The 22,856-nt window shown below is 45.7% G+C and overlaps 1 protein-coding gene across 1 annotated transcript in view; it reads left to right on the top strand.

The window, feature by feature from the left end:
- CALCR (calcitonin receptor) overlaps positions 1–22,856 on the top strand; it is a 231,606-nt gene that overhangs the window by 165,162 nt on the left and 43,588 nt on the right. Inside the window, exon 4 of the mRNA XM_075828754.1 lies at positions 3,183–3,293. Coding sequence (XP_075684869.1) covers positions 3,183–3,293 — 111 coding nt within the window. The remainder of the gene's footprint in view (positions 1–3,182; positions 3,294–22,856) is intronic.

Raw genomic sequence — 22,856 nt, 5'->3', positions numbered from 1 at the left:
AAGAATATAACGACTATAATGCTGCCCCCTATATACAGGAAAATAACTACTATAATACTGCTCCTATATACAAGGATATAAATACTATAATACTGCCCCTATGTACAAGTATATAACTACTATAATACTGCCTCCTACATACAAGAATATAACTACTATAATACTGCTCCTATATACAAGAATATAACTACTATAATACTGCTCCTATATACAAGAATATAACTACTATAATACTGCCCCCTATGTACAAGAATATAACTACTATAATACTGCTCCTATATACAAGAATATAACTAGTATAATACTGCCCCCTATATACAAGAATATAACTACTATAATACTGCCCCCTATGTATAATAATATGATTTATTGAATATACTTTTGTAGCAGATTCATACATAGAGGAAAGGGAGGTCCACAAAAAAAAAAATGAAATGGGTCCCTGCCCATGATTTTGATTCTTGTCCCCACAACCCACCATCCCCGGTCAGGAGGCACCAGTCCTTGTTGATCTTTTCTCGCTCTAGAGAAGAATAGTATAACAGTCATAATGAAAACCTTTATGGTGCGCCCTAGTTTGATGGATTTCTTGGCAGAATTACATATTTCATGCTCTTACAAGGTGACCTAAATGCGTGCTAATTTGCTTATAAAAACAATTTAAAGTTGTAGTCCTTTCCCTTTCTTTGTCCTTTTATCCTCAAAATACATTACATTACATTCACAAAGTGTTACCAATGACTGTATCTTCAAATTAACACAAAGCAGAATGTACAAAAATTTACTGACTAAAAAGCTATTGCACTCTCTATAATGTATAATAGACACGTTTACAACCACTGGGAAATGCTGACACCAACAACTCGCTGTAAACAGAACATAAAAGACACGTCGCATCAGGTCTACAATCAGCCATCATCTGCCCTGCCATTATAATGAATTGTCTTCACACCACGTCATTTACATTTGACGTTTTTGTGACAATAATAACAGATGAAGTGCTGATGAATTATATTAACGTATTATTTAGATGTCAGCATTCAGCAGTTTTACTTGTACTTGCGGTAAAATAAGTGATTCAGTTCTATCCAAGCCATCACACAGTAAAGTAGCTTTCTGTAACATGACAGGTCTCCGAACATCCTCTATTGTTATAATGGAAATACACTGTATGGATAAAATAACTCCAAGGATAGATAGATAGATAGATAGATAGATAGATAGATAGATAGATAGATAGATAGATAGATAGATAGATAGATAGATAGATAGATAGATAGATAGATAGATAGATAGATAGATAGATAGATAGATAGATAGTTATGAGAGAAAGCTCCCAACATACACACTAAACGTATCCGTAGGGCTGTATTACCTCGACGGAGGCCAAAAGAGTGTCCTATTGGCCTTTGTCCGGCTGGTATTCGTCACTATACCTTTTCTTTAAAGAATGTAATATTCCATCCTGAGGGATCCCGCAGAAACGTATACTTTTTTTAACATGGTAGCCTATAGGTGATGGATGCCACTGTATGGCATCCATCACAGGTATACGTTAAACGTATGTCGAGTAGTTTACCCAGGACCCGGGAAGAACATTAGGTAGCGCTCGACCCGGGGATTCCAGCTCTGGGGAGGCTCCTGACGTCACTGTATAATACATATATGGAAAGCGATGTCTGGAGCCTCAGGCTTGGAGTCCCCGGCCAGATCTCTTGCGATGCACTGGCCAGGGACTCCGGCAATGTAGCTCATGACATCACTGTTCATACTGTATATGGACAGTGATGTCCTGAGCTTCCCCGGGCACAGCGCTCCAGGTAGCACTCTGCCTGAAGGGTTCGGGCAATGTTTCTTACTGTATGCCTATAGGAACTCCTGTTATTTAGCTGTTGTTGCTGGGGACGTTGCAGCTGGCCATACTTTTCCGCTGCAGGGAAATGTAGTATTATATGCTGCCCATTCACATGACCACATACATGGATGAGCTGGGTCATCTCTGACTGGTAAAGCGGGGTCTTGACGTTTCTAATAGGGCACATAGAAAGTGGTTGTTGAGATGAGATGATCTTCCCTAAGCTAAGGCAGTAATTGAGTTACTAACAGAAAATCCATATCTGAATAAGGGGAAACATAAACTTTTATATTGATCTAAACTGCCGGCACCAAAAAAGAACTGACGGGGCCTAAGAAAAGCAGTTCAAGCATTAAAAAACCAACCAATATCTTTATAATAATACATGTTTGTAGAGACAAAGGGGTTAATATTCCTCTACAGTGACATGAATGACCGATATCAAGTTAAATGCAGAGTTCAAGGTGGGGGAACCAGTTTTTAAACTCAAGGGGGCACTTACTTTCTCACATGAATGATATACTGTAGGTGTTCAGTAGACTGCCCCATCCACCATGAATGAATGTGCTTTCAGTGTCTTTCATGTAGATGTGTATGAACTGTATATATTCAGGAATAACAATAAGGGTATGTTCACACAGGGCAGATACGCTACGTACAAACACGCAGCGTATCCGCCTTGTGCGCCGCAGGGAATTCTGGCCAAAAAACCGCACCAAATTGTGGAATTGCGAAAAATGTCATCTGAAAAAAAAAAATGCTTCATACTTACATATCCATGTCGACACGTCCCTCTGCCGTCCTGCAGCCTGGCCGCCTGGGATGACGTTTCATCCCATGTGACCGCTGACGCCTGAGATTGGCTGCAGAGTCATCCCAGGAGGCCGGCCTGGAGGAATGAACACATTTGTTGCGGGTTTTACCTCCCCAATGAATTCAATGAGGAAAATCTGCAACAAATAAGCATCGTTTATGCAAATACGATTGACATTTTGCCAATTAAAAAATCGCACCACAGGTCAATTTCTGGGCGTTTTTTCCGCATATCATTTACGCAGCATGTGGATGAGATTTGTTCTATCTCATCCAGTTTGCTGCTACTGTATTATGCTGCGAATTTTCCGTGACGAAATCCATTGTGGAAAATCCGCACTATTTACGCAACGTGTGAACTGACCCGAAGGGGGCAATACCCCACCAGGCAATGAGCATGATTTTGAAACTATATAGAAGAATCATTGAGTACTTCCAGGAGTAGTCCAAGTAAGAAGACCACCCCAGGCGTAACTATACTCATGTTAATCCGTATCCACATTTTAATCCATAGGTCTATATTGTAACCGGACCTGGGATGGATGGCTTTGCTGGGATGATACACCCGCAGGACACAATGTTACACAGAACTGTCCCGACTATTTTCCAGATTTTGATACCACTGGTAAGATATAGTTTTCGATAATCCCCATACATCCATGCTGGACCTCAAAATAATCCATTTAATCCCATAGCACGATGCAGTAGCCATAGCACCAAGTTAGGCATTATATTTCATTAGAGTGGTAAATCCAATTTCGCATTCCAAACCTAACGTTCCATATAGAGGCAGTGGAGTATTTTTAATAACTTTTTTGGATTTTTTTGAACTTTGCTGGATCAGATTTTCTGGTTGCATGTAGTAGGAAATACTATGGTGGAAATGCTACTGTCTATGATGACGAATGTGCAGATATTTATGTTGCCTCCTGGTGCTGGTCTTTCCACCATATCCACCTACTGTATCCATAAACCGGAAGCTACAGCGCTTGCGCCAACTTTCTTTTCTTTGCATTTCAACACCTTTCCGTAGTGAAATGCAGGGGAAATGTAGCATTATTTGCTGCCATTCAAATGAAAGGCCATCCATGTATACATCAAAGACGCAAGTCCACTAGAGCTGGAGCCACGGTTCGTTGGCGGCTCTCTGCTCTGGCTCATCGAGGGGGTTCTGAGTACAGGATCCCTCTTTTATCACGTCCATATGTGCTTATAGGGGACAACTCATTTAAGCCAGTTCTTACTACGTTCTAATGTTAACGTTTGACACTTGCCATTATGCGGGATGAATAGACCCTCATCAGGATTACCATTTTCTATGAGCTTACTAGTAGACATAGGGGCACTGTAGACAGTACTATACAGCGCCCCCTGTAGACAGTGCTATACAGCCCCCCTGTAGACAGTACTATACAGCGCCCCCTGTAGACAGTACTATACAGCGCCCCCTGTAGACAGTACTATACAGCGCCCCCTGTAGACAGTACTATACAGCGCCCCCTGTAGACAGTACTATACAGCGCCCCCTGTAGACAGTACTATACAGCGCCCCCTGTAGACAGGGCTATACAGCCCCCCTGTAGACAGTACTATACAGCGCCCCCTGTAGACAGTGCTATACAGCCCCCCTGTAGACAGTACTATACAGCCCCCTGTAGACAGTGCTATACAGCCCCCCTGTAGACAGTACTATACAGCGCCCCCTGTAGACAGTACTATACAGCGCCCCCTGTAGACAGGGCTATACAGCCCCCCTGAAGACAGTACTATACAGCGCCCCCTGTAGACAGTACTATACAGCCTCCCCATACAGTGCTATACAGCGCCCCCTGTAGACAGGGCTATACAGCGCCCCCTGTAGACAGTGCTATACAGCCCCCCTGTAGACAGTACTATACAGCCCCCTGTAGACAGTGCTATACAGCCCCCCTGTAGACAGTACTATACAGCGCCCCCTGTAGACAGTACTATACAGCACCCCCTGTAGACAGGGCTATACAGCCCCCCTGAAGACAGTACTATACAGCGCCCCCTGTAGACAGGGCTATACAGCCCCCCTGTAGACAGTACTATACAGCGCCCCCTGTAGACAGGGCTATACAGCCCCCCTGTAGACAGTACTATACAGCCCCCCTGTAGACAGTACTATACAGCCCCCCTGTAGACAGTACTATACAGCCCCCTGTAGACAGTGCTATACAGCCCCCCTGTAGACAGTACTATACAGCCCCCTGTAGACAGTACTATACAGCGCCCCCTGTAGACAGTACTATACAGCGCCCCCTGTAGACAGTACTATACAGCGCCCCCTGTAGACAGTACTATACAGCGCCCCCTGTAGACAGTACTATACAGCGCCCCCTGTAGACAGGGCTATACAGCCCCCCTGTAGACAGTACTATACAGCGCCCCCTGTAGACAGTGCTATACAGCCCCCCTGTAGACAGTACTATACAGCCCCCTGTAGACAGTGCTATACAGCCCCCCTGTAGACAGTACTATACAGCGCCCCCTGTAGACAGTACTATACAGCGCCCCCTGTAGACAGGGCTATACAGCCCCCCTGAAGACAGTACTATACAGCGCCCCCTGTAGACAGTACTATACAGCCTCCCCATACAGTGCTATACAGCGCCCCCTGTAGACAGGGCTATACAGCGCCCCCTGTAGACAGTGCTATACAGCCCCCCTGTAGACAGTACTATACAGCCCCCTGTAGACAGTGCTATACAGCCCCCCTGTAGACAGTACTATACAGCGCCCCCTGTAGACAGTACTATACAGCACCCCCTGTAGACAGGGCTATACAGCCCCCCTGAAGACAGTACTATACAGCGCCCCCTGTAGACAGGGCTATACAGCCCCCCTGTAGACAGTACTATACAGCGCCCCCTGTAGACAGGGCTATACAGCCCCCCCTGTAGACAGTACTATACAGCCCCCCTGTAGACAGTACTATACAGCCCCCCTGTAGACAGTACTATACAGCCCCCTGTAGACAGTGCTATACAGCCCCCCTGTAGACAGTACTATACAGCCCCCTGTAGACAGTGCTATACAGCCCCCCTGTAGACAGTACTATACAGCGCCCCCTGTAGACAGTACTATACAGCGCCCCCTGTAGACAGGGCTATACAGCCCCCCTGAAGACAGTACTATACAGCGCCCCCTGTAGACAGGGCTATACAGCCCCCCTGTAGACAGTACTATACAGCGCCCCCTGTAGACAGGGCTATACAGCCCCCCTGTAGACAGTACTATACAGCCCCCCTGTAGACAGTACTATACAGCGCCCCCTGTAGACAGTACTATACAGCGCCCCCTGTAGACAGGGCTATACAGCCCCCCCTGTAGACAGTACTATAGAGCGCCCCCTGTAGACAGTACTATACAGCGCCCCCTGTAGACAGTGCTATACAGCCCCCCTGTAGACAGTACTATACAGGGCCCCCTGTAGACAGGGCTATACAGCCTCCCCATACAGTGCTATACAGCCGTCCCTGTAAACAGTGCTATACAGCCGTCCCTGTAGACAGTACTATACAGCGCCCCCTGTAGACAGTACTATACAGCCTCCCCATACAGTGCTATACAGTCCTCCCTGTAGATAGTACTATACAGTGCCCCCTGTAGATAGTGCTATACAGCCCTCCCTGTAGACAGTGCTATACAGCCCCCCCTGTAGACAGTACTATACAGCGCCCCCTGTAGACAGGGCTATACAGCCCCCCTGTAGACAGTACTATACAGCGCCCCCTGTAGACAGTACTATACAGCCCCCCTGTAGACAGTACTATACAGCGCCCCCTGTAGACAGTACTATACAGCGCCCCCTGTAGACAGGGCTATACAGCCCCCCCTGTAGACAGTACTATAGAGCGCCCCCTGTAGACAGTGCTATACAGCCCCCCTGTAGACAGTACTATACAGGGCCCCCTGTAGACAGGGCTATACAGCCTCCACATACAGTGCTATACAGCCGTCCCTGTAAACAGTGCTATACAGCCGTCCCTGTAGACAGTACTATACAGCGCCCCCTGTAGACAGTACTATACAGCCTCCCCATACAGTGCTATACAGTCCTCCCTGTAGATAGTACTATGCAGTGCCCCCTGTAGACAGTGCTATACAGCCCTCCCTGTAGACAGTGCTATACTTTCAAGTATCACAAAGCGGGACAATCGATGCAGCTCGCATCGGCAATTTTTTTTTCCTTTTAACCCCTTAGTGACCACCAATACGCCTTTTCACGTCGGTCACTAAGGGGCCTTAGGCTAGGCTGACGCCTTTTCACGTTCGCCTAACCTAAGTCCTGCACGGGTCTCCCATGCAGGCTGGAGCCGGGGCTCAGCTGTCTGATGACAGCCGGGCTCCTGCTCCATTGCCCGCAATCGAAGTTTACTTCGATCGCGGCCGTTTAACCCGTTAAATGCCGCCGTCAATAGCGACCGCGGCATTTAACTTTGTTTACAGAGGGAGTGAGCTCCCTCTGTCACCCATCGGCAGCCCGCGAATGCAATCGCGGGTCTCCGATGGGGTGTCATGGCAGCCGGGGGCTTGATAAAAGCCCCCAGGTCTGCCCTGGACATATGCCTGTTAGGACGTACCGGATTTACACTGACAGGCAATAATGCTCTGGTATACGAAGTATACCAAAGCATTATAGCAGCGATCGGAAGATCGCACAGTAAAGTCCCATAGTGGGACTAATAAAATAAGTCATCAAAGTGAAATAAAGATTATTAATAAAAAGTACAGTAAAAAAATAAATAAAACCATTTTTTTCCATAAAAAGTGGTTTTATTTAGTAAAAGTGTAAAAAATAAATAAAAGTACACATATATGGTATCGCCGCGACCGTAATGACTCCATTAATAAAGTTAATATGTAATTGAAACCGCAAGGTGAACACCGTAAAAAAAAAACCTCAAAAAACAATGGCGAAATTGCAATTTTTTTCCATTGCCCCCCAAAAAGTCATAATAAAAATGAATCAATAAGTCCCATGTTCCCCAAAACAGTACCAATCAAAACTACGTCTCGTCCCGCAAAAAACAAGTCGAAAAAATCACTACATTGATGGAAAAATAAAAAAATTACGGCTCTTGGAAAGCAACGATGCAAAAACAAATAATTTTAGTTCAAAAGTATTTTTATTGTGCAAAAGTCGTAAAACATAAAAAACCTCCACATATGTGGTATCGCCGTAATCGTACCGACCCATAGAATAAAGGTAACATGTTATTTACGCCGCACAGTGAACAACGTCAATTTAAAAACGCATAGAACAATGGTGGAATTTCAGTTTTTTTTTTATAATACCCCCAAAAAAAGTTGATAAAAGTGAATAAAAAAATTATATGTACCCAAAAATGGTGCTATTAAAAAGTACAACTAATCCCGCAAAAAGCAAGTCCTCATACAGCTATGTAGACCAAAAAATAAAAAAGTTATAGCTCTTTGAATGCGACTATAGAAAAACGAATAAAATAGCTTGGTCATTAAGGCCTAAAATGGGCTGGTCACTAAGGGGTTAAGCCATGCTTCTAATCCCACCCAATCCCCGCCCATACACTCCCGGTTCAGCCCACACAGTATCACGCTCCCGTAGCTGCCCCCACACAGTATAATTCTCCCATAGATGCCACCATACAGTATAATGCCCACAAAGATGCCCCATACAGTATAATGCACACAGAGATCCCACATACAGTGAATTGCCCTCACAGATGCCACATACAGTATAATGCCCACACAGATGCCCCATACAGTATAATGCCCACACAGATGCCCCATACAGTATAATGCCCACACAGATGCCCCCATGAAGTATAATGCCCAAATTCCCCCATACAGCATAATGCCCCATAGCTGCCCCATGCAGCAAAATACCCCCTTAGCTGCCCCATACAGTATAATGCCCCCAATAGCTCACCACCACAGTATAATGCCACCCATAGCTGACCACCACAGTATAATGCTCTCCATAGCTGACTACCACAGTATATTCCTCTCCATGGCTGCCCCCACAGTATAATGCCCCACATAGTATAATGCCCCCCATAGCTGCCACCACAGTATAATGCCACCAATAGCTGACCACCACAGTATAATGCCCACATAGCTGACCCCCACAGTAAAATGCTCTTCATAGCTGCCCCCACAGTATAATGCCCCACACAGAATAATGCCCCCATAGCTGCCCCACACAGTATAATGCCCCCATAGCAGCCCACACAGTATAATGCCCCACACAGTATAATGCCCCCCATAGCTGTCCTCACAGTATAATGCCCCACACAGTATAATGCCCCCCATAGCTGTCCAACACAGTATAATGCCCCATAGCAGCCCCACACAGTATAATGCCCCAATAGCAGCCCCCACAGTATAATGCCCCACACAGTATAATGCCCCATAGCTGCCCACACAGTATAATGCCCCCCATAGCTGCCCCCACAGTATAATGCCCCCCATAGCTGCAATACACAGTATAATGCCTCATAGCAGCCCCACACAGTATAACGCCCCCATAGAAGCCCCCACAGTATTATGCCCCCCATAGCTGTCCCCACAGTGTAATGCCCCACATACAGTATAATGCCCGCCCATATAGTAAACTCCTCTTATAGCAGCCACCATATTAGCCCCCTTCTCTAGCCAGCATAATGTCCCATAGCGCCGAATAGAAAAATAATAACATAATTACTTACCTATCCCCGTTCCTACGAAGGGTGGAGGATCCTTCTCCTCCAGTCTGTGCTGTGAGTGACTCGGAGCACACAGGCGCGATGACGTCACAACATCGCGCCTGCCTGCGCCGAGCCGCTCACCTCAGAGTGAACGCTGGAGCAAGGAGCTGTCAGCTCCGTGCTCCAGAATTAAAACTGTATCAGAAAGCGGGACCAGCTTGGTTAGCGCTGTGTGGCTATGGCAATTACGACCCCTAGAGCTGCGCCACTATTAACAGTATCCTATGGCAAAGCAGAGAGATACCTGCCTCCTCTGTCATAGTGTTCAATAGCATCTGCCTCCGAAGGACGCACTATTGAGTGTGGCGTCGCTACCCCTGTAGCATACATAGCAGCTGCTAGTGAAGCCTCCGGGCATGGGGGGGTTCGTGCTGGCTGGCGGCACGGGCCCACTCATGCCGCGGGCCCCGTAGCAGCCGCTATGGCTGCTACAGCGGTAGTTACGCCATTGACTGTGAGGTCTCCTGACATGTCTATCTTATTAAATACATGTGCTCCTCATTAAATAACAATTCTGGAGCATCGTTTCTGGACTTGTATACTATACCACACAGGAGAGCTGACAGCTCCTCTATACTACACCACACAGGAGAACGGACACCTCCTCTATACTACACCACACAGGAGAGCCGACAGATCCTCTATACTACACCACACAGGAGAACGGACACCTCCTCTATACTACACCACACAGGAGAACTGACAGATCCTCTATACTACACCACACAGGAGAGCTGACAGATCCTCTATACTACACCACTCAGGAGAGCTGACAGCTCCTCTATACTACACCTCACAGGAGAGCTGACAGATCCTCTATACTACACCACACAGGAGAGTTGACAGCTCCTCTATACTACACCACACAGGAGAGCTGACAGCTCCTCTATACTACACCACACAGGAGAACTGACAGCTCCTCTATACTACACCACACAGGAGAGCTGACAGATCCTCTATACTACACCACACAGGAGAGCTGACAGATCCTCTATACTACACCACACAGGAGAGCTGACAGCTCCTCTATACTACACCACACAGGAGAGCTGACAGATCCTCTATACTACACCACACAGGAGAGCTGACAGCTCCTCTATACTACACCACACAGGAGAGCTGACAGATGCCCTATACTACACCACACAGGAGAGCTGACAGATCCTCTATACTACACCACACAGGAGAGCTGACAGCTCCTCTATACTACACCACACAGGAGAGCTGACAGATCCTCTATACTACACCACACAGGAGAGCTGACACATCCTCTATACTACACCACACAGGAGAGCTGACAGATCCTCTATACTACACCACACAGGAGAGCTGACAGCTCCTCTATACTACACCACACAGGAGAGCTGACAGATCCTCTATACTACACCACACAGGAGAGCTGACAGATCCTCTATACTACACCACACAGGAGAGCTGACAGATCCTCTATACTACACCACACAGGAGAGCTGACAGATCCTCTATAAAACACCACACAGGAGAGCTGACAGATCCTCTATACTACACCACACAGGAGAGCTGACACATCCTCTATACTACACCACACAGGAGAGCTGACAGATCCTCTATACTACACCACACAGGAGAGCTGACAGATCCTCTATACTACACCACACAGGAGAGCTGACAGATCCTCTATATTACACCGCACAGGAGAGCTGACAGATCCTCTATACTACACCACACAGGAGAGCTGACAGATCCTCTATACTACACCACACAGGACAGCTGACAGCACCTCTATACTACACCACACAGGAGAACTGACAGATCCTCTATACTACACCACACAGGAGAGCTGACAGCTCCTCTATACTACACCACACAGGATAGCTGACAGCTCCTCTATACTACACCACACAGGAGAGCTGACAGATCCTCTATACTACACCACACAGGAGAGCTGACAGATCCTCTATACTACACCACACAGGAGAGCTGACAGATCCTCTATACTACACCACACAGGAGAGCTGACAGATCCTCTATAAAACACCACACAGGAGAGCTGACAGATCCTCTATACTACACCACACAGGAAAGCTGACACATCCTCTATACTACACCACACAGGAGAGCTGACAGATCCTCTATACTACACCACACAGGAGAGCTGACAGATCCTCTATACTACACCACACAGGAGAGCTGACAGATCCTCTATATTACACCACACAGGAGAGCTGACAGATCCTCTATACTACACCACACAGGAGAGCTGACAGATCCTCTATACTACACCACACAGGACAGCTGACAGCACCTCTATACTACACCACACAGGAGAACTGACAGATCCTCTATACTACACCACACAGGAGAGCTGACAGCTCCTCTATACTACACCACACAGGATAGCTGACAGCTCCTCTATACTACACCGCACATGAGAGCTAACAGATCCTCTATACTACACCACACAGGAGAACTGACAGCTCCCCTATACTACACCACACAGGGGAGCTGACAGCTCCTCTATATACTACACCACACAGGATAGCTGAAAGATCCTCTTCACTGCACCACATGGGAGAGATGAAAAGTTACTATTAAAATAACTACAAAACAGTGTAAACAAAAAAACTAATTGAAGAAAAACACGACCTTTTGGCATTAGCAAATTTTATTAAACAGCATTATTAAAAGTCTACAAAGTGCATAATGATAAAATGGAACGTGCAACTTTCACAAAAGAATGGAGAAAAAAAGAGAGACATGGTAGGTGGGATTGGTATAGTAACTGTGTCAAGGTCCCATATACAAGGCTTATCATAATGCAGTAAATCTATATATTAATGCATTCCAACATGAGTACATCAGGGTGATTGCAAGCAATGACAACAGTAAACAAAAATGACATGCGTCATAAGTACAAATACATACCCTGGAAAATAAGCACATATAGTTACCCCTGATGGAGAGATACATACACGTTACAAAAATGGAGTAAATACGTACCTTCGCCAAGGAAGGTCCTAACCCATACGACACCACTGCGCACACGTGCGGTGTCATGTGGGTCTGGTCCTTCCTTGGCTCTGGTATTTACTCCATTTTAGTGAAGGTATCAGCATGTGGTACTGGCGAACAACGCCACATAGCTGGCATTCAGAATCTGTTTTTGGCCTATGGAACTGTTAGCCCTGGGCTAGTCCATTTTGGGAGAGGTCATGGCCTGGAGTTGAGCAGGAGCTTGGTAGCTAGAAATTAGCGAGCCTGTGGAGGGAAGCAGTACAGCTGCTTTACCAAGCAAAGTCAGTAGGCATCATGTAGCAAACAATGAGCTATTAAGAGACTTTTAGAGTTTGGGGACCGATAAAGGAATGGCCATTAATGTGGGTGGCTTGTCAGCATTCTGTGCGGGCCACCGCTAAAGTGGTGATGGCTGCAGATTATTCTGCTGGGGCTGTAGAAATAGTCAGCCCAGGTGTAGGTACCAGTGGAGGAGTGAGCGGTAGTGGGGCATAGTGTGGGGACTAAAAGGAGCCCTGTACTGTTGGGCCTATGAGTAGGCCACAGTGAGGACTGTTTGCCTTGTAGTCCTGAGACGTGGTCTAGTGATTGCAGCCCTGGGAAAGTCTGGACTGCTGGAGTAGTCAGTGGGAGAGGTAGCATTTGGTAACCCTTGAGAGTCAGGGAGCTAGAGAGAAGGCTACCTTGTCCCCCTGTTGACTGGGAGTATAGATGGAGTCCTGAAACAGAGTCTGGAGATCTTCTGGTGGAAGTACTTGTGTGGTGTAATTGATTAAGGCACATTGCGAGCCAATGCCCTTAAGGTACTATTACATGGCCTAAAATGGGCTGTGTAAACGAGCGCCGATCAAAGATACAGCTAGTTGATCGTCGCTCGCTTGCACCTATTACACGGAGAACCGATTGGATATATATAGGGACGATTGCACATTACTGCCTATACATTTTAATCATGTTGAGTACACAGGTAGATGTGCTGCCAAAAATTATGATTTTTAATTCTGCATAAAAGAGCAGAACAGCCGATGAAGGAGCATTTGCCCGGTCAGTGGCCCGTGTAATAGGCCATTTAATATGCTTAACCCTTGAGATTCACGGAGCGGTAGCAGGGTGACACTAATCAGTGGCAAACGGTGGAAACCTTGAGAGGCAGAGAATCGTGGGTGAGAGTCCAATCCCTTGTAAAGTGCAACCCTTGAGATTAAGGGACAGTGTCAGGAGGAGGGAGGACGAAATCAAGAAAGTGTGAGGAGACTGAAAGAGACAGACGTCTGACATAAAGACAGGAAAACCGAGGAAGAGGTGTAAGGCTGAGTGAAGTAACAGCCCGGGGTGTGGTCACTAGATGACAAATAAGGTCTGGTGGACGGAATGAAACCATGTATGTGTGTTGGGTTCTAGAACATTCAAGCACCGTTACCCTCCAGACAGGAGCGTAACTAGGAAAGACTGGGCCCCATAGCAAACTTTTGACTGGGGCCCCCCTCCCCTGGGTAACACACAACCCCCCCCCCCTTGTAGATAGTGCCTTTTTTAAAGCCCCCCCTGTAGCTAACGCCATACAGCCCCCCTTTAGATAACGCCATACAGCCCCCCCTGTAGAGAACGCCATACAGCCCCCCTGTAGATAACGCCATACAGCCCCACTGTAGATAACGCCATACAGCCCCCCTTTAGATAACGCCATACAGCCCCCCTGTAGATAGCGCCATACAGCCCCTCTGTAGATAACGCCATACAGCCCCCCTGTAGATAACGCCATACAGCCCCCTCTGTAGATAACGCCATACAGGCCCCCTGTAGATAACGCCATACAGAGTCCCCCCTGTAGATAACTCCATACAGCCCCCTTTGTAGATATCTTCAGAGGGGGCTGTATGGCGTTATCTACTAAGGGGGCTGTATGGAGTTCTCTACAGGGGGGCTGTATGGCGTTATCTACAGAGGGGGCTGTATGGAGTTCTCTACAGGGGGGCTGTATGGTGTTATCTACAGGGGGATGTATGGTGTTACCTACAGGGGGGGCTGTATGGCGTTATCTACAGAGGGGGCTGTATAGCGTTATCTACAGAGGGGGCTGTATGGCGCTATCTACAGGGGGGCTGTATAGCGTTACCTACAGGGGGGCTGTATAGCGTTATCTACAGGGGGGACTCTGTATGGCGTTCTCTACAGTGGGGGCTGTATGGCGTTATCTACAGAGGGGGCTGTATGGTGCTAACGCCATAAAGCCCCCCTGTAGGTAACGCTATACAGCCCCCCTGTAGGTAACGCTATACAGCCCCCCTGTAGGTAACGCTATACAGCCCCCCCTGTAGGTAACGCCATACAGACCCCCTGTAGATAACGCCATACAGAGTCCCCCCTGTAGATAACGCCATACAGCCCCCTTTGTAGATATCTACAGAGGCGGCTGTATGGCGTTATCTACAAAGGGGGCTGTATGGAGTTCTCTACAGGGGGTCTGTATGGAGTTCTCTACAGGGGGGCTGTATGGAGTTCTCTACAGAGGGGGCTGTATGGCGTTATCTACAGGGGGCTGTATGGCGTTATCTACAGGGGGCCTGTATGGTGTTATCTACAGGGGGGCTGTATGGCGTTATCTGCAGAGGGGGCTATATGGAGTTCTCTACAGGGGGGCTGTATGGAGTTCTCTACAGGGGGGCTGTATGGTGTTATCTACAGGGGGGCTGTATGGCATTATCTACAGAGGGGGCTGTATGGCGCTATCTACAGGGGGGACTGTATGGCGTTATCTACAGAGGGGGCTGTATGGCGTTATCTACAGAGGGGGCTGTATGGCGTTATCTACAGAGGGGGCTGTATGGCGCTATCTACAGGGGGCTGTATAGCGTTACCTACAGGGGGGCTGTATAGCGTTATCTACAGGGGGGACTCTGTATGGCGTTATCTACAGAGGGGGCTGTATGGTGCTAACGCCATAAAGCCCCCCTCTAGGTAACGCTATACAGCCCCCCTGTAGGTAACGCTATACAGCCCCCTGTAGGTAACGCTATACAGCCCCCCCTGTAGGTAACGCTATACAGACACCCCCTGTAGGTAACGCTATACAGACACCCCCTGTAGGTAACGCTATACAGACACCCCCTGTAGGTAATGCTATACAGCCCCCCTGTAGGTAACGCTATACAGCCCCCCCTGTAGGTAACGCTATACAGACACCCCCTGTAGGTAACGCTATACAGACACCCCCTGTAGGTAACGCTATACAGACACCCCCTGTAGGTAACGCTATACAGCCCCCCCTGTAGGTAACGCTATACAGCCCCCCTGTAGGTAACGCCATGCAGCCCCAACCCCCCAAAAAAATCTGACCTACAGTGTGTCCTACAAAAGACATGTATCCCCTATCCACAGGATACGGGATACATGTGTGACCGCTGGCAGCGATAGGGAGAACGGGGGACCAAAAGTCCCCCAATGTTCTCCATGACTAACCTCTGACTTCCGGCGTCTGTGCAGCTCAATAAGGGTATGTGCACACACACTAATTACGTCCGTAATTGACGGACGTATTTCGGCCGCAAGTCCCGGACCGAACACAGTGCAGGGAGCCGGGCTCCTAGCATCATAGTTATGTACGATGTTAGGAGTCCCTGCCTTGCTGCAGGACAACTGTCCCGTACTGTAATCATGTTTTCAGTACGAGACAGTTGTCTTGCAGCGAGGCAGGGACTCCTAGTATCGTACATAACTATGATGCTGCTAGGAGCCCGGCTCCCTGCACTGTGTTCGGTCCGGTACTTGCGGCCCAAATACGTCCGTCAATTACGGACGTAATTAGTGTGTGTGCACATATCCTAAAAATTAAAGGAGCGCTGGTCACGCATGCGCACAAGCGCGACCGGAACTCCATTCATTTCTACGGAGCTGCCGACACAGACCCCGGAAGTCCGAGGTTTGTGATGGAGAACTTCAGGGGACTTTCAGTCCCCCGATCTCCCTATCCCTGCCAGCGATCACACATGTATCCCCTGTCCTGTGGATAGGGGATACATGTCTTTTGTTTAATGGCAGAGCGGGGAGATACCTCCCTGCTCTGCCGTTGTGTTTAGTGGCGTCCCGCTGTAGCAGCCATAGCGGCTGCTAGTGGAGCTTCCGGCCATGGTGGGGGCCCGTGCCGGCGGGCGACACGGGCCCCCTTATGTAGCGGGCCCCGTAGCAGCTGCCTCCAGATTGACCAGCGGCCCACAAGCAACAGAGCCACCTGGAGTGAACTTCAACCACCAAGCCGAATGTGCCTTTGTAAAGTGAACTATAACCACTGTGCTTTTTGTGCATTGCACGTACAGTCGAGTTCAGTCAAGATACCGGTTGAACGGTTACCGTCTGTAATCCACTCTCGAAAGGGAAAATCCATCTACCCTCGTGCCTCCTGCCTACTATAGGTCGGCAAACAAGGCACAGTGAATAACACATATTCTTACCGCGGAGCTATTACTCAGGAGTTTGTTTAGTTATGTCTCAGCATATTATGATAGCTGTTTTATTCCAGGCTGTGCTCTGCATTGAAATGAATGAAACAGAAGAGGAATTTGCATTCTTGCTTATACTTTGCAGGTCGGCTATCATGGTTTTGTCCTAACTCAGTGCAGCAGAACGCACCTCCTGCGCGCTAGTCCAAATAAGCACTAAGGGCACAGGGGTGAGACTATGGAAAGACAGGTGCAATACCATGTATATATTAATATAAGGAAAACATGTATAGTCATATGTAAAGTATTCCGTATTTTTGTGAATGTGCACCACTGTAATGTGAGGCTCTGGATATAGTATGAGGAGACCCTAAAAATATATTCTAGGTCCCTTAGATAGTACACACATCTACCAAAACATATAAAAGTGGGGAGCAGTACGGCTCACATAAGCGGTTTTCCTATATTAGGTCTAGTTCACATGAAGTTTTTTGCAGGCGAAAAAAGATGTTGACCTGCCGGTAGAACATTTGCAGAGCTTTTCGGCCGAGGTCATTGAGCGCCGTGGGCAAAAAACGCTGCGAAAACCGCTTTCTCTGCCTTCCATTGATGTCAATGGGAGGTCAGAGACGGAAACGCCTGAAGAAAGGGCATGTCGCTTCTTTGTCAAACCGCTCGTGGGAAAAAAATGCCTCCGCTTCGCATTGAAATCAATGGGAGGCGATTTCCGTAATTTTTTTGCGCTGTTTCCGCATCAAAAACAGCGCCAAAAAGCTCTGTGTGAACTAGCTGTTAGACATATTAGGCTACATGCACACATTGCGGAATATGGTGCAGAAAATCAGCATCAAGACCGCAGGTAAATGCAGGTAAAATCCCCACCTGTTTTTTTTATTCGTTTTCAGGTGCGGTTTTTAAATTTTGATGCAGAAACAGATGCGTTTTTATGCTATGGATTTTGGTGCGTTTATTTTTTTAAAACGATTCCGATACAATTCACAACGGAAACGCAAGAATAATTGACATGCTGCAAATTTTAAAATACGCACCGCAGGTCAATTTACATGCAGAAAAAATCTATAACAAGTAGATGACATTTCTTAAAATCTCATTTATTATGCATGTAAAAGTAGTAAAATATAGAAAAAACTATATATATTTGGTATCGCCGTAATCGTATTGACCCGCAGAATAAAGTTAACATGTTGTTTTAATTGCACAGTGAATTCCGTAAAAACGGCGCGCAAAAAAGCATGGAGGAATCGCTGTTTTCTTCATTTTCTACCCCACAAATAATTTTTTTCCCGTTTCCCAGTACATTATACGGCAAAATAAATGGTGCTACGAAAAACTACAACTCGTCCCGCAAAAATCAAACCCTCATAGGACTAGACAGACGGAAAAATAAAGACGTTATGGCTTCTAGAGTGTGGGGAGGAAAAAACAAAAATGAAAATCTGAAAGTTGTTTACGACGGGACGGGGTTAAAGAGAACCTGTCACCTCTCCTGACACGTCTGTTTTTGTAAATACTTGTATTCCCCATGAAATAACAATTCTGGAACATATTTTCTTAAACTCTGCATTGTGCCGTTCCCCTGTTATTACTAAAAATGTATGAATGAATTGACAACTGAGTGTCACTATTCCCCCTGTCAAAGGGGCGTGTCCATACACAGTCTCACTCTGTCAGCACTGATTGGACAGTGTCAGTCTGTGTAGGGACACACCCCCAGCTGGCAACACCCAGTTGTCAATTTATTAATACATTTCTAGGAGGAATAACAGAGGGATCGCACAATGCAGAGTTCTAAGAAAATGAACTCCAGAATTGTTATATTATGAGAAATACAAGTATGTAGTAAAATAGACAAGTCAGGAGAGGGGACAGGTCCCTTGTAAAGAAATACCAGGCAGGTCTCCTGATGTGTGTATTTAAGTGAATGCTTGTAATCTCCATGAAATAACAAATCTGGCGTATCCTGTCTTAGAACCGTGCCGTACCTCTATTATCTCTCCTAGAAATGTATGAATAAATCGACAACTGGGTGTTACCTTCCCCCTTATCAGTTGTGTATGTGTCTACAGGCTCCTGATATGGAAGTTTTTTCATCGTTGGATTCCAAGAGATTATATTTTCATAGACATGAGGGTTTATGTCTTGCATATCGAGTTGTATTTTTTTAATGGCACCATTTTGAGGTACAATACTGTATTGTCATTTTTTTGGGTGGGGGGCGTGAGGATGAGGTACAAAAACACCAGCAATTCCGCCATTGTTGTTTGGGTTTTGTTTTAACAGCCTTCATCATGCGGTATGAATGACTAGTTAACTTTATTCTGTGGGTCAGAACGATTACGGCAATACCAATTTTTTATATAAGTGTTTATGTTTTACTTCTTTTGCACAATAAAAACACTTTATATATCATTTGTTTTTATGTCGCCATATTCTGAGACAGAACTTTTTTATTTTTCCATCAACAGAGCTGTATGAGGGCTTTTTTTTTAAATGCGCCATTAGTTGACTTTTTCATTGGTACAATTTGGTGTTCATTCTACTTTTTAAATGCTTTTTATTACATTTTTTGGAGAGGCAGGATAAACAAAAACAGCGATTCTATCAGTGTTTTTAATTTTTGTTTTTACAACTTCTGCCATGTGGGTTGTTACAGATGTAACACAGGTAGTCTCTGAAGCGGTGATACCAATTATGTGTACTTTTTTCATTTTGTTTTTTTTTTTTAGATAGTAAAGCAATTTTTTATTGTGAAAAATATGTTTGTGTTTTTTTTATTACTTTCTTTTTATTCATATTTTTGAAAATGTTCCCCTTTTTTTTTTTTCTTTTTTTTAGTCCCACTAGAGGACTTGACAATGCATGAGACTGGTGGCTCATATAATACACTGCAATACTTCTGTATTGCAGTGTATTACGTCTATCAGCGTAACGCTCACATGGATTAAGCCCTCGGCTGCCTTGATAACCCACTGGCATGGGCTAATAGGGTCACAGAGGGAGCCCCCTCTTTCTAACCAACCACTTAGTTAGCATTGACTGCAGAATTGAAGGGGTTGAACGGGATCGGAATTATGTCCAATCTTGGTTGTTAGAGTGGGGTGATGACTGTAAAATACAGCCATCACCCGCAAGTGGGCATGGCTCCTGTGCACGCGCCATCACCATGACGTACATTTACATAATTTTGCGGCCACTACATAGTTCCCATGACGTAAATGTATGTTATGTTATGAGATGGGAAGGGGATAAAAAATAATAGTGCTTCCTACTGTCCATTAGATTGCACGGAAGGGTCTAGGGCAATTCCAATCCATGACTTACAATTTCTTCTAGATTGGCATGCCGGTGAGGGATATTCTGGAGAGCCGTGAAGGAAATGTAATCAAACTAGTCGTTGGAAAACAAGTGGTTCATATCCTGTTGGTGTCCAGTGCTGCATATTTCTATTACAATCCATCTCTTCTTACTCATCTGCAAATCTTATTTAAATATAAATGAGTCGGCCATGTGCAAACTTAATGGGATGGAGCTCTGTGCATTCAAGGGAAGTCAAAACTTTGACTAAATCACTGAATTCGCACATTCCTCACAGCTCGGGTCTTATTTTCCACAATTTGAAGAAATATCTACAGATGTATTAATATTGATCTCGATGACTGCCACTGTAAGCCATTACTTAAGCTCAACCCGTCAAAGACTTTCCTACTAATTTGATCGTTTCTTCCATTCGGAGAATAAACCAAATGATTGAGAAAACTCTGCATGATTTTATGGTGAAGTAATATATTAGCCGCGCACAGCCGACCGGCGATGCTATTAGTAAGGGAACTGCAGAACCTATCAACACGTTAATTATAGCCAGGGGTGAAGGGAAATGTTATTTGTGAGGATCATTTCTATGAAAAATGAGGTTGAGAATAAAACTTCTCCAGTATTAAACTCCTGAACTGTTCTGTACTGTATGTAATTCGCACTTTAGGAATTGTACAACAGAAATTATATTTGGGGCAAACCAAATATGTCTTCCCATGTATACCCATTTCTTGACAAGTATCCCAATAGCAATACCAATATATACAATATATAATTTATATATGGTATATTTTAGAAATTGTTTAGATAGATTTATGAAGAATAGGTAGATGGTTCTTAAAGGAAGTCTGCTACTTAGACAGACCACATTTAACGTAGTAGATGCCCTAAACAAGCCAATGCGCTGATAAATGTGCCCTGTATAGTAATTCAGCACCCACAGCACTTTAGTTTATAAGGTGCCATGTTGAGAAAACCCTGTAAAATTATAAAAAAAAAATAAATGAAGAAATACATGAGTTGCATCAAAACATTATATACAGGGTATAGAAAGAGAGGAGGGGTAGGCGAAGCCCCCATAGCAGTACCAAAATAGAGCGCTCTTTTGATTCTTGTTCCTTCCTTCGGACTCCTCCATGTACTACAGGCGGTAGCATGGAGCTTGAGTGTCACCATGTCATGATTCTTGTACTAGCAGTGAAGATTGTAGCAAAATTAAGCTTAGGGGAATTGAGGCTTAACCCCCCTCTATGGGCCTGTTCACATCAGCGCTGTCTTTCCGTTGAGGGGTTCCGTCGGAGCTTTCCATCGGGGGAACCCCTCAACGGAAAGGCAAACGGAAACCATAGCTCCTGTTTGCATCACCATTGATCTAATGGTGACGGATACATTGGTAATGGTTTCCGTTTGTCACCGTTGTGAAAGGGTTCGTTTTTTTTTTGAGGGAATCAATAGCGCAGTAGACTACGCTATCGATTCAGTCCAAAAAACTGAACCCTTTCACAATGGTGGCAGACGGAAACTATTAATAAAGTATCCATCACCATTAAGATCAATGGTGATGCAAATGAAAGTTATGATTTCCGTTTGCCTTTCCGTTGAGGGGTTCCCCCGACGGAAAGCTCCGATGGAACCCCTCAACAGAAAGACAACTCTGATGTGAATAGGCCCTATGAGCTCCATAATACACTGTTACAATTGGGGCCCCTTAGTCACATGTTAGTCACATGCTGTCAATCAATATGTCGATTGAGGGGCCAAAATAAACCAGGTTCACATATTCTAAAGCTATAAAACTCTACTTAGAAGCCCTCTCAGCCAATCAGCATTGCCAAAGGGACTTGCATGTCATTGTGTTGCCGCTCTTTAGATTTGCCAGAAACTTCATTACAGATTTGACAGATGAATCAGCCAAATTTTTATATTATCAAGCAAAATTGCCTTAAAGAGGTTTTACAATCTTTAAAAAGTATGTGCAGTAATATTAGTGACTTACTAACGCACTGTCTGTAGCTGAAGTGTCTCTATAAGTCAATCTCGCATGCAGTCTCAAGACCATGGTCCTGGTGGTTTTCTCCTGCCTGTGTGAAGCCTCATATACTGAAAACTTAGTTAGCGCCCCTCCCTGAAGTGTATGGAAGGTCACACATTACATGCCGCTTATATCCATTGCTGCCTGCTCTCCCTCTTCCCTGTCTCTGGAGGGATTGTGTTTCACATGCTGGGCAGCAGAACAGCAGAGACGTGTCTGAGTAGCAGACAATGTGTATTTACAGCACTACTATACAAATTGTAATAGAGGAGCATGTAGTCAGCTATAAACAGTAGCAATGTCTGTGAGAGGAGGGAGGAGTCATGGTCACTGTGGTCCTTTACATGGTAATCCCGCCCACAAAAGCCCTGGTGGAATCAAAACAGAGGTGCTTTAGAGAGCTAGGTAAGATAATGAATAATAACGAATATTGAGTTATGGTGGCACCATCTGCTGAGCATTTAGACACATACAGATATTTTTCTGTATTTTGTTATAAGACTGGAAATCCCCTTTAAGGCATTGTATGCCATTGAGAAAGCATTGCTCCCTAGAATGTAGGTGCCAGTGTTACTATTCTGAGCGCCATTCCCTTTCAGTTTATGGCTAGGAAATTTCATTACAAACGAGCTTTCGAAGTC

This window comes from Rhinoderma darwinii, chromosome 5 (assembly GCF_050947455.1).
Source record: "Rhinoderma darwinii isolate aRhiDar2 chromosome 5, aRhiDar2.hap1, whole genome shotgun sequence".
Taxonomy (NCBI): domain Eukaryota; kingdom Metazoa; phylum Chordata; class Amphibia; order Anura; family Rhinodermatidae; genus Rhinoderma; species Rhinoderma darwinii.
The sequence above is the reverse complement of the archived record's forward strand: the minus strand, read 5'-3'. Positions and strand labels throughout refer to the sequence as shown.